Below are 18030 nucleotides of genomic sequence, written 5' to 3'. Positions count from 1 at the left end.
TTTGTGAATTTTCACGTTTTTATAATAGGCGCAGGATTGGAGCGTATCATTTAAAAACTAACTTAACAAGTTAAAAATATAAAAGACATACGCTATTTCTGTCTATTCAAATTTGAAAACCTTGAATCTGCACCCCAATTTGCTACATCTCCAAAGAAGGTGCTCATTTAGAGCCGATTTGAGCTCCAATCTGCAAGTTTTATGCTTCTTTCGTTAGGGGTCTAACTTTGTGACATATCCTCGTACCGACCCGACATGACACTAATACTGCTGCGGCTTTGGGGCTGATTTGTGCGCTAATACTAAGATTTTGTGCGCCTTGCGTTTCGCAAAAATTCCAAATTTCTAGTGGTGCTAACTTAACGCAGCACCCCTCACAATCGGAGAGACTCGAAGCCTACGCTGTAAATTTGCGCCTATTTTGTGGCGATTTGTGCGCCAATCCCAAAGTTTTTCGGACCTTTCGTTTAGCAAAAAGTCACAATTTTTCGTTGGTGGTCCAACCTAATGTTAAACACCCAACATCCTCGTATCGACACGACACTAATATCAAAGATTTGTGCTTGTTTTGCTCTGATATGTGCGTCGCACCAATGTTTTGGGCGCCTTTGTTTTGAAGGAAATTAAAAGGCCTGTAGAAGGTTGCAACTTAACGCAACGCCCTTTATTCACGGAGAATTGTTTTGTGCTTGTTTTGTGAAGATTTGTGCACCTATCTTCAGTTTTTGAGCGCCTTTCCTTAAACAATGTTTTTGTTTAGTTGGAGACATTGGGGTAATCTAGGTCTTTCTGCTATTTATAGTACTGGATTATACTGAAAACATTGATAAACATTTACAGTTTGAGATTCAGAGCTTCTTAGCACTTAGATCCTATAAATGCTAGGCAAGCTATCAACAACAGTACTACCCCATCAACAATGAATAAATATGGCAATATTATATAGCTGGCCAGTATCAATTATAACTGTAAGGTGAAGTACTTACTAATTACCTACTTAATATTTAACTAGGACTGTACTTATTTGTGTCATGTGTGTATATATTTACATCTCGATATTCATCAAACGTCCTTCGGACGTCCATGCGAAATAATGAAATTAGCTTTATTTTTTAGACCCAATACGCGCGCCATAGAAAATTATTGTTAGTTCTAGGTTTTACCTTTCAAGGTAATCTAATTAAGGTCTCAAACGGAACTGTTTTCTACCCATTACCACCCTTCTCCCTTAAATCGAGGGTTTGGGAAGGGGAGGAACTGGTTTTATCCGTAATGGTCCTTGAATGCAAGGTCTTGTAGTGAGACTGGGATTTACACTTATTTACTACGCCACTCCCCTTCGCACAGACTCAGGCCTGCTAGATCTAGATGATCGTGTTAAGACCCTATGTTTTACGTTGTCTTGTGGAATTTTAAGATACAATTGGATGTTACGCGTTCTAAATTATCGTTGATTTTTGGATTAACTGAGCGTAGGCAGTGGTTCCGAGTATTCTGTCACTTTTTAGGTAAGTGCCTACTAAGCTACACTACTGCCACCATCTCTAAACCTACGAACGGCGCGTATTAAGTGTAGGTCCGGGAGGAGAGCATCTGCTCAAATTTTTTTAACTGTGTCGCTTTTAAGTTGTTTATTGACGATTGTAAGTGGCATCACAGCACATGAATAAATATTATTATTATTATTATTAAGTTCGGTCTAACGAACGAACGCATAAATGACAGTACTCAGCACCAATTAACTACGAGAACGCGGACCGCTATTAGGGGTTGAAATGGACGGTGGCTTCCAGAGTCAAGTTAGAGGCTCGGTGGGGGCCATCGAGCTAGCAGAATAATAATAATAATGTCTTTATTATAATAGGTGTAATTCATCCTAGATCTGCTTCTTACACAACCAACATTTAAGGCACTAGACTTACAGTCAGCTGTAGTAAACAATTTAAAACTAACCTCAAACCAGTGTAATTTTCTTTGAAACACTTCAATGCATATTCACGAAGTGATAAAATTACAAAATAAATCAATTAAAAGAGGAGGAATTAATTAGTCCTTTCAGCTAAATTATTATAATTTATTTACTACCAGCTTGTGTAATTAGCAAACATTTTCGTAGTAGCTGAATTTTTGGCCTATGATATTTACCCATACCTGTCTACTTACTCTTTTACCCCTTATTTGTAGGTTATCCCATTAGATCGTATCATTTCGTTTAATATGTCCCATGCCTCACCTTACCCATTTCCTTTTGGAAAACATTCACTTACCTTTTACTACTTTTTCATTGGCCTACAATGTACAATGTATCAGTTGTATTTGTACTGCTGCTGTAATGATGCCGGATGCGCGTCAGCCATATGAAGACGATCTCTAAAAATAATTTTAGTTTCTGCTTCCCAGACAAATTATTTGTACAGGGTGTTATATGACCGCATGTAAAAAAAAATTGGTGATAGAGGGGATCAAAACAAGCACTTTTTCCAAATAAACCGAGAGTCCAACGTGTTTCGTTTGGGAGACACCCTCCAAGAAGTGATGAAATATGCATTTCTTTATTTCAATCGTGATACTAGGTTAAGCATGTTGGTTGAAAAATCCAATAAATAAAGAAAAACATTTTTTGAAAAATTAATCGTTGTACCTAATGCAAATTTGCATCATAATACTTTAATCTTTATTTATGAAATATGTGTAATCTAGTTACAATTCGTTGTTAATAATACAAAAGTGAAAGGCAGAAGTAATGATTGACAAATGTACTAAAAAAAATAAGAACTGCATTATTATAGGTAAACAAACCAATTAATTTCCTAAACTTGCACTAGGATGAGACAAATTTCCAATTATTTGGTCGGCGATTCGGCTGGCTTCGCGTAAGCCACTCAAAAAGGCTCCGTGGACCGTAGCGGGGTAGTTTCTAATTGTGTGTTCGCCGGCGAAAAACAGTTTAGCCGGGCCTGACGTTACGGAAACACCTTGATCATTAGGTGGAATGACGGGAGATGCCAACAAATCGTAGTCACTTCCGGAGCTACCAACAGCAACAAAGCTGTAAGATCCCCTAGACCATGGATCTGCTCTCCATCTGGTTACAACGGTTTCCTTCGGTTGAGGAACGCCACTTTGTCCAAATATTCCACGAAGTACAGCTATACATCTGCACAAAACGATTACAATCAATGCTAGAATTGTGTACGAAAAAAAATTGAGATCCTTTGGATACTTTTCTTTGACGACATGTATGCAATGAATTAGCTACAAATCGATAGGTAGGTAGGTATGTTAAATTACCTTCCAACGATGACGTCATCGGTAACGTTCTCCATAATAGCTGCGGCTTCTCCGGCAACCAAGGCCAGCAATACTGGGGCTTTATACAGATTCCAAAACAGGAAGAGCTCCCCTCTGCTTGCCGTCGTACTTCCAACGTGACCAAACAAATTAGCCTGCGGATTCCAAAAAATTCTTTCGAAACACAAGACAACTTTATTTAAATTTCCAAATCCCAATCTCTGAATGGCGGACGTCTTCCAGTCTGGTAGCGGCGGACTGAACTGTACGGTGTTAAGCTGGCCGCTGGTAGCAGCAACTGCTACTTTTAAAACACCAAGCGGTAGGGTACAAAGTACCACATCAGCTGAAAGAACAAAATACGTGTTATTTGTGGTACTAATGAAATCAGTCGATTAACAATGCAAAGGACACAACAAGTAAACCTTATATTAAAGATGGTTTGTGGAGGTAAATATTTTACGTAAATCTCAAGTAGGTACCTATGTCCTTGACGGTGGACGATAATAGTTTCTTATTTTCATAGTACTTCATGAAGTTTTTTCCAAATAAATTGTTTTGATGAAAATATTATATGCACGCAGATGAGTCAACGGATTTATTACCATTTTAGCCTAAACATCTGACCACAAAAAAAATACTATATTTTGTTCAGTCAGAGGTTACCTAAAGCAGTAAAGGCACTCAGGATTATTGTATTATGAAAACACATCTTCAACGATAAATTATTTTGTACTTTCGATTATTATGACGCATAAAATGTATTGGAGATCAGGAAATTTCCAAATGTACCACTTCATAGCAAACGTGAACAAATGTATGTCAGGAATACCTACGAACGATTACATTCTGTAAATTTTCGGTTAAAGCGGGCTTTTTTCGAGACAAAAAGTTAGTGAGACCATGATGCGAGGATTTTTGTCAGTTTGTGTTAGACCGTTAGCGAGCACGTACCCTTTTTTTGGCGCGCTAAAATTATTCCTCGTTTTAGCGTCATGAGCGATCGCGTAAAATATTGGTGCGTGAAAATCAGTCGAGGCTGGACTTTCAAAGAGTTGGCACGTACGAATCATGTCACGAATGTCACACGAATTATGTAATTATTTCGCATAATTCCAAATATTTCGCAGTAAGATTTTTTGTAAGAGTGTGCGCGTACCACTTCGTTCATTCGGGCAAGTTTTTTTTTTAATATAATGGCGCGAACGTCGTTGGGAAACAATTATAAGAAATTGAATGTGTGGCAAAGTACGAGAATTTAACTTTATGCAAAATGGAGAAAGATGGACCGGCCGCCGAATTCGTAGCAAGGTCGTGTGCTAAAATTTACACAAATAAACAATTCCGAGCAGTAGGAGCGCTTTTAAAACAAAACCGCGGGTAAATAAACGGCCATGTAATTCGGAAAATAAAGAGGAGTAGCCCCCTGTAGACCGACCAATAGGTTGGAGATAACACAATGCAGACGTGCTGGGAGATACAGGGGGAAGGCCACAAGTGAAGAGAAGCAGAGTATCAATTGCGGAGAAATGGGGCACTTCCGGGACAAGCACCAATATGAAAAAATGTTACATGTGTGACAGAGAAGGTCACTCTTTTTGGACGATGTCATGCTCCAAATTAAAGAATGCCATAAGATAAGCGAAGCAGGGAAGGAGGACCTTGTTTTTCTCACAATTTTTTATATGCACATATCTTTTAACGTGTCATTTAATGTACAGATTTCTGCAAATAAATCTAAATAACTCAAGAGCAGCTTGTGATCTAATGCAACACAGCGTGAGGGAGTTGAGTATAAACATAGTTATAATATTGGAAGTGGGAAGTACAACTGCCCCCGAATATGTTCAAAAATAAAGCAGGGAGAGTAGCGGTGATGGTGCGTAATGAGGATATTCCCATTAATTGCGGTTGTGCGGGCATAAATTACGTGAGGATAGATATAGAAAATATTGTAAAGTGCGAGTGATCCCCCCCCCCCCCCCCCCCAATAAGAGAAACAAAGGAAATCACGCGTGAGTTAACTGGCGGAAGACAAGTCCTTCTAGCGGGAGATTTCGATTATTTTTGAAATAACTTTAATATTCCTAAAGGAATCAACCTGAAGAAACACCTACTTCGGGGAGTGCTTATTCGAATAGTAATTGTTAATATTAATCACGCAATCCACATTGTTCTTTATAAAGAGTTGTCCACTCATTTGATGTCTTTCTTCGATTTCTTTATGATGAGATGAAGGACCCGCTCCGCCTAGGATTTTCGTCGCAACGTTGACTTTTGTCATTTCGACCCTTCGATGTAGCTTTCCGCGACACTAGCCGAGCGCCATCCTCCATAGCGCATGATGTCAGTCATAGTTCCACCTGCATTTGCCAGAAGACTTGCAGAAGTTCTTCGAAAAGAATGGCTCGTGTAGGTAGAAGCATTTGTTTAAATTCAACACTGAGAGAAATAATATAATCAAAGTGTCTACCTGAAAATATTTTAATTACAATAAATGTCTTTTTATTTGCCTCAATTAGTTATCAATTTATGACAATAATCTCATATACTGTGTTAAGTAAAATCGATTTTCTAGAAGTGGTGGATAAGGGCAATTAGACATATTTGCTAAACGCTTGTAGATTTTCATAGGTACAATAACAGCAGATAGCGTTTTCGCTGCAGTTATAAAACTGATGCATTGAATTTGATATTCTTGCTTAATTAGGTTTTTGTAGCTGCCACAAACGTTTAGTTTAGTTGGCGTTATGAAATACTAATTTATGGCGAGTAAACATCTACTTGTAGCAATCGTCTTCAGAAGCCGTTTTCGTTCGTTTTTTGACGACCATAAAAGCTGTAGGTATACCAATTTCTTAATATACGCATGCAGGTATACATTGTGCTGTGCGGGTGTAAGTTTTATTCGGTTTTATTATATGTACCTAGTGTACCAAGAGCTGAAATTTACGCCATACCTACCCCAAAATGAGCGAATTTAAGTCATTACTTATTAAATGGGGACTTGATGTATATTTCGACTATTTCTTAGGTAAGTAGAAAGAGTTATATTTTTGCTACTATTGCTGTCTACCGAAATTATTGTTTAAGTTTTTAAGCTACTGAGACCCAGTTGCACCAAAAAAATTAAGCCTTGCTTAAAGTTAAGTCGAACTTAAAATCTATGGCAACGATTATTAAGACAATCGTTGCTATGGTATTTTATTTAAGTTATGCTTAACTTTAAGGGATACTTAATTTTGACGGTGCAATTGGCCCTCACTGATGAAAATTGTTCAAATTTTATGTCGTGATGTGTTCAAGGTGTAACGTACAGACACGACCGAGTATATTATGCTTTCAGATATTGTTTATGTCAATCAGTGCATCATTGTAAATAATGAATATTACATCACAATTTATTAATTGTATCCTAAGTGGCATTTTCATTTGATTTTCATTTTTTATTGTTAGATAGGTATAGGATTGTTGTTTTTAAGTGTAATATGTACGTTTTTCATTTTTTTCTAATAAATACCATTGTGAATTACGTTATTACTAATTCCAATTGCCCTTAAGGAATAGATTTTTAACACAATTAAACAAGTTGTACTGTAGTAAGTCAATTAAAAACCATTCTAATTTAACTACGTTTCTACAACACCTCGCTTTGCTACCTACAGTTATTTTGCGGTTAAATCTTCCTAAATATATTATATACTTACAACAATTTAGTGTACTATTTAAGGTTATTTAACGTACACTTATTCTAATTAAACTGTTTATTATTCATAATAAATGCCTTTAATTGTCTCTAAAGAAAGTTTATGTCTGTTGCCAGGTTTTCAAATACCTACGGTAATTGATGTAATTACAAATAAAGTTAAAATTTGACTGTAATCAAACAGGTACAGAAAACTCTGTTTAATTATCGTGAATAACAAGTTGTATAGTCACATATAGTATTAAATTTTTTTTATTACTGCTAACAGATTTTTCTCTCAGTGAAGAATTTGGCCACCACACTGGGAACACCACCAACTTTGTGAACCCCTACAGGTTGAACCGTGCACTTTCCATTCTGATAATTGATAAAAAATCTGTTGTGTGATGTTACTTTAGGATGAATGGCTATGTATTTCCTACTTATGTGCAGTAAATTGTGTTTTTCTACAATCAATATACAAAGTAGGCATTTGCGCTCGTATTTGACAACGCAAACGTCATCTTTTTCGAGGAATGTCACTTTGTCGCTTATAAGCGACAAAATAGAAAAAACGCTCGCTCTCTCAATTATTAAGTATAAATCAAATATGCATTGCTCAGAGTATCCAATGACAACGAGTAAATGACATCTTTCATTTGGGCATAAGATTAATATGATTTGAGTGAAAAATTTAAATTTCTGGAAATATGTGAACTGCTCGATTGTAGAAAAAATCTTGTGTGTAATTCGAGCGCAAATTGATTGTCGATTTCAAGAGATTGCCGCGCTCCTTCGTCGCGCGTCAACTGTCTCTTTCAATCGACAATATATCATTTTGCGCTCTTAATACACAAATAGCTATTTTCTATTTCGATGTGGAAACAATACCGAAACCGTACTTGATTGGCCCAGTTTGCGTGCGTTTCTAGACAGAAATGATGCTGAAAGAAATAGAAACGTATTATTTTTTTTATTTTGTTGGATTGGTACCCCTCGCTTTTTTGCCGTCAACGGTATCCGTCAAATCAAAACTAAACATAACCTGTAAAGTGTAAATCACGTACGAAGAACTTGACCGATTGTATTAATTCCGATTAATTTTGAATATATACTCCAAAGGGTAAAACTTTTTTTATTTTTACTTAGCGTAGTAAAATATGCCAGCAGTACATTCTTGCTTACTTTTTGAACTCCCTTCTCGGCCAGCCAGTTTTCAAAAATGTTGTACTCCTCGTACTTTACTTTCGATTTTACAGGCAGTAAATTTAACGTCGCTTCATTGGCAATCTCTTGGATCTCTGGTGGGGTACAAGAGACGTGTTTGTCATCCGTATTCATCATAACTGCCGCAAAATGGAATTATGACCAAATAATTAAAAGTTTGAAGTTTGAAAATACAGGAATCAGGTTAGCCAACGTGAAAATAAATGAACTGTGTCTATTACCAACATACACTGAATGATAGTTTAAAATTACCTAACAACGCCTAAAGGCAATATTTATAATTTGTATAATTTATTATTTAAAATAAAAGTCGAAATAGAAAAAATAGTATAAAGCACACGTGTCATTTGTCTACTTGTCGCACTCGGCTTTTGCCGCATTCGCCGCTACGCGGCTTATGCGGCAAACCACCTCGTGCAACAATCTTCGTCAAATGTCACTTGTACTTTAATATACTATTTCCTGGCAATATGACAAACGATCTATCTTTTTTGGTTTTCGTATCGATGATCTAGACCAGAAAATGTTTTTCCTGATCTTCAACATTTGTCGTCTGCAAAAAAAAAACAATTCCTGACGTCTACAGGCACCCGCCACTCCAAAGATAAGAATTACCTTAAAACATATCTTCAAAAATTATGCCTCTAAAAATACGGACATACCTTATTTAGCAAATGGTGTTCATCCTGAGCGCTTAATAAAAAGGAATCCACATTTTCATCCGTTAGAATCAACGATTTTTTTGGCGTATATCCTTCTCCTTTTCTTTTAAGAAACACTGGGAAACTTGCTAATATCTACTCCTTCGTTCAAATGAATCGTAGTGCGTAGCATGGAATATTTACTCCATAAGCTTGATGCATACGACGCGAGATCGGTAGTAAAGTAAGCCAGAATTGTATCTTCAACGGTTTTTTTACATTTCTCTTTACGCACCATTTCTTGTATGCAAGGTAAGCTTCTTCATATACCGTTCTCGATTTGCAGGGAAGAAGAGTTTTCTTCGCTGCGGATGCAATTTGCGATATTTCTTCCATTTTTGCACAACTACAAAAATTTTCACAAACGCACAAATTTTTAAACAAACTGTTGTTACCCTAGCAACAAGAACAGCAACCTTTGATACCATCACCATTTTCAACGTTTCATATATTTCATAAAATACTAGATACTAAGTTTCGAAATATTTGACATCTCTTGTCAGTGATATATGGATTGTATGTCGATTATTAAATTTTCTTCTTTAAAGAGTAATTTTTGCAATCGTACATAAAGCTTTGTATATACCGCGTACATAAACCGTCTTTATGGACTCGCCATCTTTATTTACGCCTTGCTCGTAAACTCGCTCGGCTAAATAAACGACTCGTCCATAAAGACCCAGTTTATGTACTTGATATATAAATAGCTATTATACACCGCGGGCAAACTGTGGCATAGTGTACTTTCTAGGGCTAAGCGATTGGGTTTCCTTCCCATTCGAAAGCGATAAATAGTATCCATTATCGATCTAGAAGGGGGGAATGTCAACGAAATGACTAGGTATTTTATAAAATGTAGGAGGATATGCCAGTAATTCATTAAGGGCCGAATCTACAATGCAAGTATATACCGAGAATAAGCTACACCTAGAATAAATGACGACGGTTACTTTGGTTACCATTTCGTCATCCAATGGGATACATGTTGCTATGGCAGTTATTCTAAGAATATCTTATTCTGGGAATAGGTGTAGTTGTAAAACCGGCCCTAAGTGGTAAAAACAAATTGTAGATAAGGATCAAATGCCTATGTTTTTTGTTTGTATTTCATTTAAAAATCAAACTGATATTTTACATCCAGGGACGTGCACAGGAAAATGAAATTTGAGCAACTTTGTTTTGATTAATATATTCAATCAAACCAGAACATTTGAATTTCAGGTTTTAAGGAGGGATAAATAGTCAACGTAAAATTTTTGCGGGTGCCGTAGAGGTTGTAAATGTAACTAGCCTGTTAGCCCTACAGTAGTTGTAACTACAGTGACTTTATAGAGACAGTGGCGACAACAGGGTATCTCGTTTTTGATTGGTCGTTGGTTCCGGTCGCCATATTGGAGCTAAATTCCAAACTGGCCAATAGAAAACCTTCAAAACGACGCGGTACACTCCGTGCTATAATTATTAATTATACTGTTTTGACAGTGTCACCTGTAATTGTCACGGCTTCATGTTACTAGTTTACACTTTGCTTCTTGTATTTGCTTTATTTTACGTTTTCCGTCTCCAGTTTTATATAAACTCGATTTTTAAAGACGCATATAGTTTGGATTTATTACGATATTATGAGGTATGTAATCCGCTTAGTGTTTTTAGATGTAAAACTGTGCCTAACCTTACGACTGGTAATTGATGTAAAATTTTTTCAGAAGCCCTAAATACCTAATGAGTTTAGATAGAAAACTGGTTAGAGAAGCAGCTTATCCGAAATTTAGCAGCAAATTCAATTGTGATCGTAAATACGCTTGAATTGGTTTCATGTTTGCTGGAGCACATGGAATATTGATCTCTTGTACTCCGTGGACTAGATCAACGTGTTTTGTCTTCCATTTAAGAGACTAAAGAAATACTTTTAAGTCTGGAAGGAGCAACACGCGACAGGGGACAAGAAGTAACAGAAGACACTGAAATGTCAAACACAATTTAATGATTATTTATATGTACATTTTGGATATTGCACCATATTTCATACTTATTATACCGTTTTCCATATACCTTTTTGAATTTGGGAGGCATTTGTTTTCCCATAGGTTGTTCTGCAAAGCTTTAAACGATCATTTCTGCGCCGTTCGTTTTGAACAAGAATCTTTACTTAAATGAAACTGACATTTATTATTCTACGCTCACAATTTGACATGACAAGGTATATTGATCTTACAATCAATTTTTTAGCTCCAATATGGCGGATTATGATAAGTTGTCGCCACTGTCCTTATAAAGTCACTGTAGTTGTAACTATAAACAAGATAGTTCCACTTGAATATTTTTCGACGCACGAATATTAATAGTTATTTACATAAAATGACACATTATTGGCGAGCAAAGAATGAAGTGCGAGGCCCCTTTGGGGCCGAGTACTTTAATTTCCGAGTCAAGTAATGTCATTTTACTGACGAGTTTTGTATTAGATGTTACCCGAAATCGTATTTTATTATAAAATTTCAATTTTCATATAGAACTTTTTTTAATGTCAATCTGTCAGTGATAGGAGTCATTATAGACATTTAGCAATGTCAAAAATGCGGCCGGTAAAGTGACAGGTGCGGGCAGTAAAGTGACAAGCGGCAGGAAACGAAGTCTGCTCTGCCTCTATCATGGAAACTAAAATTTCCTGACAGAAAGTAGGCATGAAAATGAAGGTTTCAGGACGATTTTGGGTAAACAAAATGATTGAAGTATAGATCAAAATGCTCTACCTATATTGGAAGAAATTGGCAGACCTAGATATTTGAGCTTAATCGATTGAACGGCGGGAGATTGCTGCATGAGAATTCGAGCAAGTACCTACCCACACCGCATTCTTGATAAATGTCTCTGCTGCAGCTCTTGATCGGTGTGTGGATGATGTCCTCAAGCCGAAAGACATCAAATACACATAGAAGAACATCAGGAGCAATTAAGGTTGATATTATCACACTCAAATCTGCTGTAACCATCACCATTTACATTGTGAAAAGTGAAAATGTCTTGAAATGAGATCAATTTCCTTGGATACATAATCCCAACAGAAGGAAATATAAAAGTAGATGCAACCAGAATCCAAATTTTGCAGAAACCACTAACTTCAACACAAGAATTATTCTAGGAGTGTATAGTTTTTATCGTCGGTTTACGCAACGCCTCTCGGAGACAGTAAGCTGCTTTACAGGTTTATTAAAAAAGATTGCTTTATGAATACCTATAGACTTACTTGTCAAGAAGAATTCGAGAAAATGAAGAATAGTTTTAGTGAACACGTATGGTATTAAAATTGTGGTTGGTCGCTCTCCCAAGATTATCTAAAGGTACAGTTTAGTTATGATTTCACTACATTTTCATGTATTTGCCCCTTGACCGCTGCTACTACTCAATATGTGATTTCCAATACCTAATGGTATTATATGGTATTATAACTAAACAATTTCCGTTCAGTATAAAATTAATTAATGAAAAGGGTTTGTGGTAGTTCCGAAAACGAATCCGTAAAATTATTTTCACTAAAACCAGTTTAATCGGACACATTGTAATTCTAATACGATTTAAGACGTCGGATTCATTATATCTTCCTTTACCGTACATAGTAAATTCGTTAAAATTCTAATACGTAGTGCCCATGCACACTTAAGTAGGCAGCTAAAATTCTCTATTTTCCTTCACGTATATTATTAACGATAAAATCTTCTTTCTGACGTTAAACAAATAAAAGCTTGAATATGAATTAAATTAAGCGGTACCGTTACTATAAATTTCTAGCGTGAATGGTAAATTATTAATTAAACCGAAAGCCGTGGTATGTAGATGAAAATATACCGCCAAAATTGAATTTTTACTATTTATGATAGTTTACGCATTAAAGTTTGCTTCCAATAAAATTCTCAAAATTTATGGCATTTAAATCACACTGTTTATATGTGAGGGTACTATAAGGTTGCTCTCAGCTGCTATAAAGTACTGTTATAACAGACTAACTTTTATTACCTCGGTTGTTCAAAAGTAAAATTTATTCCGCAATCCTGTTTCTGAATAAAACTAATGTTATATATAGAATACTGTCAAAATAAACAAGCTATGCAGCCACAATGCTAGGGTGTACTGTAAATCAGTGTCAAATAATAAGCAAATGGTAGGTAGGAAACCAAACGAGTATTTTCTGTTTTAAACTTGTTCTTACAAATGTGATGTGGAGTAGTCAGTTTAGTTTTACACTACAGCCGCGATAAATAGTTAATTTTTTATTGCTTCGGCAATTAAAAGTAAACTTGATTGATTTCGAACAACGCGCGCGAGGAAAAAAACGCCTCCTTTTGGTTAGATTCCAAACCGCTTATAATCCATTGACTGATACCGCTGCGCTACCTACCTTCTAAACTTTCACACATTCGAAGACGAGAATTAATTAACATGAATATATCCAGACATTCCGGGGCTCTTAGAAAAATCTCAACAATTCAACATTAGTTGAACGGAAACAATGCCGTTCTATAGATGCCATTAGTAGTCCTACCAGGTTCATAAATCCTTTTATACCGATCTAACATACTGTTCTGCATTTGACGCGACCAATTAAAGTCGCTAAACACCACGATTACAATTCCAGTCATTAAAGAAGATGGCCATTAGTCCTGACATCAAATCTCGCCGCGTCCTAGAGATATTTCTGCCAATGGTTACTACTCCTACTTATAAGCCCTATTATTATAATAAATACAATACACTAAAAAATAAGGTGGTGCCTCTCGAAACGATAACAATAACAGTTTTTATTCGCTTAGCCTAAGTCAACCTATGTAATTGGTGCTTCTGGCGGTTATCATATCTGCTTTAGATACCTTAACCAATAGCAGCTGTCGTCACGGTGAAGTTGTTTTAGGAGGTACAACAATGGTTTACCTACTCGCTCCATTCCAGCTAAATAATATTCCTGTAATTTATGGCTTCCGCTAAATACGTTTCTGTCATGCAAGTAATAGCTGCACTAAGCCACATTCGCGTACTAACGTTAATTGCGAATTTAAATTATATCCCATTTCGAGGGGAATATTAATCACGTTACTTCCCAGGGATTACGGTTGTTGTGTAACCAATCTACGGCATATAATCACAAAATAAAACCAATTTGTCTAATATAATATACAAATACACTTCCTCTATGTCTACTTGTCGAAGAATGCGTACTCCTTATGATGGCAAAGTTGGAAACCACATACCTACAGATATGTAGATAGTTAACTTACCTATGCATACCTAAAGGTTTTATTTTTGATGTTATCTTATTATCTAACTGAAAGTAAAATAATAGGTAGGTACTTGGTAGTGCAACGGCTATTGTCGAAAAGGTACTTACCTAATTGTTACAACTTATTGAAAATGTTTTTAAATAATTTACAGTTACATGGATTGAAATTGCACACGGTCCAATTTAGCGTTGCGCATGTGCTCATCATGTTAATTTTGATAAGTTAGTTAACTTTTAGTTTTTAGTAGGGTGTCAATATTATGAAATGGTGGTATTGAGCACATGAACACATTGAACAAAAAAATACTTACCATGATATGTATTTGTTGAAGCAGTGTTGCGAGGATTATAAACTGTGACCTCCACGCCAGTTTGGCTGTATTCTACTTTCCGCACAGACGCATTTAATTTAATATCGAGTCCTTCGGCTAAGGCAACAGGCACGCAAGAATATCCATTTCGAACTGTAACAAAAAATGCACATGAACTTCTTCGTATTTGACTTTATATTTTAACTTTATCACTTCATGAACTTAAATTGGAATAAGTCTGAAACATTTTTGCTGCTTTAGGGTAGTTGTAAAAAGTTTACTAGAGCTGTAAATGAGGTCAGAATTGAGCCTTAAATTTTGGTTCTATAAACCTATAGACTAGTTCGTGTTTCCGTACCCAATCGGTCCCGAGTACCGCCACTTATCCGTGGGTTCGTAGTAGATCGAAAATTCAGGGCTTAGTCGACGAAACAGAAGTGAGTGTAACTTCACCACATCCGAATTCACCGGGTAGTTCTCGGAATCACCAGTCATATACTTGGTGTAACGCTTTCCAAATGACAAAAGTCAAATACCTTCGAATGCTTCGAAGGTTCGATAAGTATGTCTGAAAAATATGCTTTATCCAATCGCTAAGACGACGGCTTTATTACTTTGTTTAGATGGACATACACTATAAGGCACACAAAAAAAAACAAAATTTGGAAACTGTTGGTTTCAACAGGATGGTGCACCCGCGCACAACATTCTAATCCATTTATCCAAATTCCATTTTCCAGGAAATTTGTCCGATTAACATTCTCACACGATTAGGACGTTGTGCGCGGGTGCGCCGTCTTGTTGAAACCAGCAGTTTCCAACGTTTGTTGTTTTGTGTGCCGTATATCGTTGTATTCGTAATCAAAAATGCTACTCAATACAGGGCCATATAAAAGAATAAAGTGGATAATGATTTCTCCGAAACGAAACGTTGTATTGAAAATCTATCAACGGTGTCTTATAGAGCTCAAAAAGTGGCAATGAGAAAGTGTTTATAATTTTTCTGTATCTGTTCTAATAGTATCAGAAAAAAATAATAACAAAATCGGCAAATTTTGGTTTTTCTGTCATATTTCTTAACCGAACTTGGTCGGAACGTTAAACTACTCAAATGTATTATTTGATTAAAATTTCACTAGAGTACATAGACCTCGCGGTAATGATTTAGGTACCTACATATCTGTCATATTGGTTATGTTTCATGAAAGTCATTGATAGAATGTAGTTCTTGCGAGTTTGAGTTATGTAACGCCAATTCGTAGCTGACAATTTACCGGAAAATCTGTTAGATTCAACTGCAACGGGGAGCAAGATTGTAATCTAACCCGCTCCGTCGTAAAACTGTAACAACGTCATGTAGACGTTATTTCGGTCTAAACACCAAAAATAATTCCCTTGATATGGTATTATTTCCATTTATTAAGTAGATATGGGAGATTATTTACGTATAAGCGCAAAGTTGGTTTATTTTACTTGAATTTCTTATCTCAGTGTTTATTTTTCCTTTTAGAATTGTTTGCAAAGTCTAAGTGAACGAAAGTAATCCAGATAGATAAACAAATCATTTGTTTCCACTTAAACTACACTTGATCATTATACCTACACACCCAATAATTAATAAAACTCTTTGGGTTAGCTAAGATAACTTCTACGACCCGTTACTTGGGTCGCTCAGATCTTACGGAAAGATGCCGGTTTTGCCGGTGAAGCAAACGATTATACCAGGTATACATATATTGATACAAAATGTCATCGGAGTGGATGGCTAAGACCCATCTGGCGAGTCTTCCAGTAGGTGACTTGAGGGTTGTGGTCTGTGGTTAGGGTGATTGGGGTCCTTTCCATGTAACCTCAGAATTTCGTAAGTGACCATACCACAGCGAGTGCTTCACGTTCCGTGTTGGAATAATTCCTCTCGGCGCGGCGGGACTGAGCAGGCGGCTGGCATACTCCACATGTCATTTCTCCGAGCCTTCACTTTAGGCGAGTACAACACCTAAGGCGTAGGTACCAACTTGCTGATAAAGGGCGAAGAATGCTCGGTCTGTAGTATTGGTGCGGTGGTGAGCATGGTTTTTAACCGATTGAAGGTAGTATTGTTCGGTTGCCCATACCCATGAGACATCCTTTTTCATTAAAGTCTTAAGGATTTTGCGACCTGTGCGAATTGAGGCACGAATCTTCTATACCAGGAACGGGTCTCAATGAACGGACATATTCCTGGAAGCTAGAAGATCGGCGATAGCGGAGGTCTTTGCGGGATCCCAACTGCGACATGTCTGGTGTGATTAAGTGACCTAGGTACTTGATGCGTGCGAGTGCATGGGAAATGGCACTTTTCTCTCCGCGCTTTCAGTTTAAACTGGCGTAGTCTGTCGGAGGTGGCCTGCAGATCCTGTAGGTGAGTGGCGAAGTCTCGGAAGAGAACGATAAGTCGTTGGAAGGTCGCAAGGGCATTTCTTAGGGAAAAGGGCATTCTTTTAAATCAGTAGAGGCCGCAAGAAGAGATGAAAGCGGTATGATCACGGTACTTTTTGGCAACCGCGGTTTGCCAGTATCCGGCCTGGAGGTCGATGGTAGTCATAAGAAATGCTTTGCCAGTGTGGGTTAAGTCGTCCATTTTAGGAAACGAGTAGTCTGGAGTCATCACCCAGTTTAATTGTCGGTCTCTGTAGCATTATATTGTTATATTGTCCCTCTCTTGTTCTGGGCTCCCAACAGGCTTCCGCCCAATTACAGAGTGACTCGCATAATGGGGCACGCATAGTTAGCACAGTTATCATCTTGTTTAATTGTTGCTTCAGTGTTGTCGTCTTGGCGACGGTTAACCGGTAGGGTGGTGAAGCGACTGGACGACCAGGACGTATCTCAATGTGGTGCACCACGTAAGGAGTAGACTCCCCGCTGCGCGCTGGTGGCACGATTGGCGAGCAAGAATTTATTTAGCTCTTCTTTCTCGGGCAGTGATAAGGAAGCTCCTTCGGCGTAACACAATATCGTCGGATGCAATGAAGTATGTTGGGCGGCGACGCGTGGCTCGGCGTACGTAGATTCTTCAGCGATTACCTCTGGGGTGGGTGTCTTCAAACTTCCGAATAGGTACAATAGTTCCTGGTAGGTCATGCGCCTGGGGTCTGCGTTTGCGAATGTTATGCTTATGTGTCTCTCCAAGGAACTGCCAATATCGCTCTGGAAGGTTAAAGGCGACCTTGGAGACCAGGATAAAATCAACTCCAAGGAGGGTGCGATTCCGGGCTCCTGGGAGTATGACGAATTCCTTCAGCACAGTCCGGTCGGTCAACGTGACGGGAACTTCCGTGGTGAGCACAGATTGCGGTCGCGGTTTGCCGTCGGTGAGAATCACGTTTAATTCGCGGGTCAGAAAAGCAATCGGCAGCGCGAAGTTTTCATACAGCTTGTGGCCAGCGATACTTTGAGATGTGCTCCGGTGTCAATGTATATGCGCTGCCAGTTGTGCCTGATACGCATATGGGCACTATTGATCTAATGGAATTTTTCCGGGACGCAGTCACTTCGGCGAGG

General features: G+C 37.6%; 1 protein-coding gene across 1 annotated transcript; it reads right to left on the bottom strand.

The window, feature by feature from the left end:
* Nucleotides 1-2661: 2661 nt before the first annotated feature.
* On the bottom strand, nt 2662-17610 carry LOC116163028 (lysine-specific histone demethylase 1A-like). The gene is made up of 4 exons (XM_031476850.1): nt 17370-17610; nt 14488-14640; nt 3292-3637; nt 2662-3157 (listed from the first exon to the last, which is right to left on the bottom strand). The coding sequence occupies exons 1-4, from the start codon at nt 17608-17610 to the stop codon at nt 2803-2805; spliced, it is 1095 nt and encodes a 364-aa protein (XP_031332710.1). The 3' UTR covers nt 2662-2802.
* Between the last annotated feature and the right edge of the window lie 420 nt (nt 17611-18030).

Source organism: Photinus pyralis, unplaced genomic scaffold, assembly GCF_008802855.1.
Source record: "Photinus pyralis isolate 1611_PpyrPB1 unplaced genomic scaffold, Ppyr1.3 Ppyr1.4_LG2, whole genome shotgun sequence".
Taxonomy (NCBI): Eukaryota; Metazoa; Arthropoda; class Insecta; order Coleoptera; family Lampyridae; genus Photinus; species Photinus pyralis.
Note: the sequence above shows the minus strand (reverse complement) of the source record. Positions and strands in the feature narration are given on the sequence as shown.

Excerpts from the sequence above, each read along its gene's own strand:
- LOC116163028 (XM_031476850.1), bottom strand. The coding sequence starts at position 17,610 with ATGACCTACCAGGAACTATTGTACCTATTCGGAAGTTTGAAGACACCC. Across the intron at positions 14,641-17,369 it reads GGGAGTCTACTCCTTACGTG|TTCGAAATGGATATTCTTGC; the intron begins GTGCACCACATT and ends TTTTTGTTACAG. Across the intron at positions 3,638-14,487 it reads TTCAACAAATACATATCATG|CTGATGTGGTACTTTGTACC; the intron begins GTAAGTATTTTT and ends TTGTTCTTTCAG.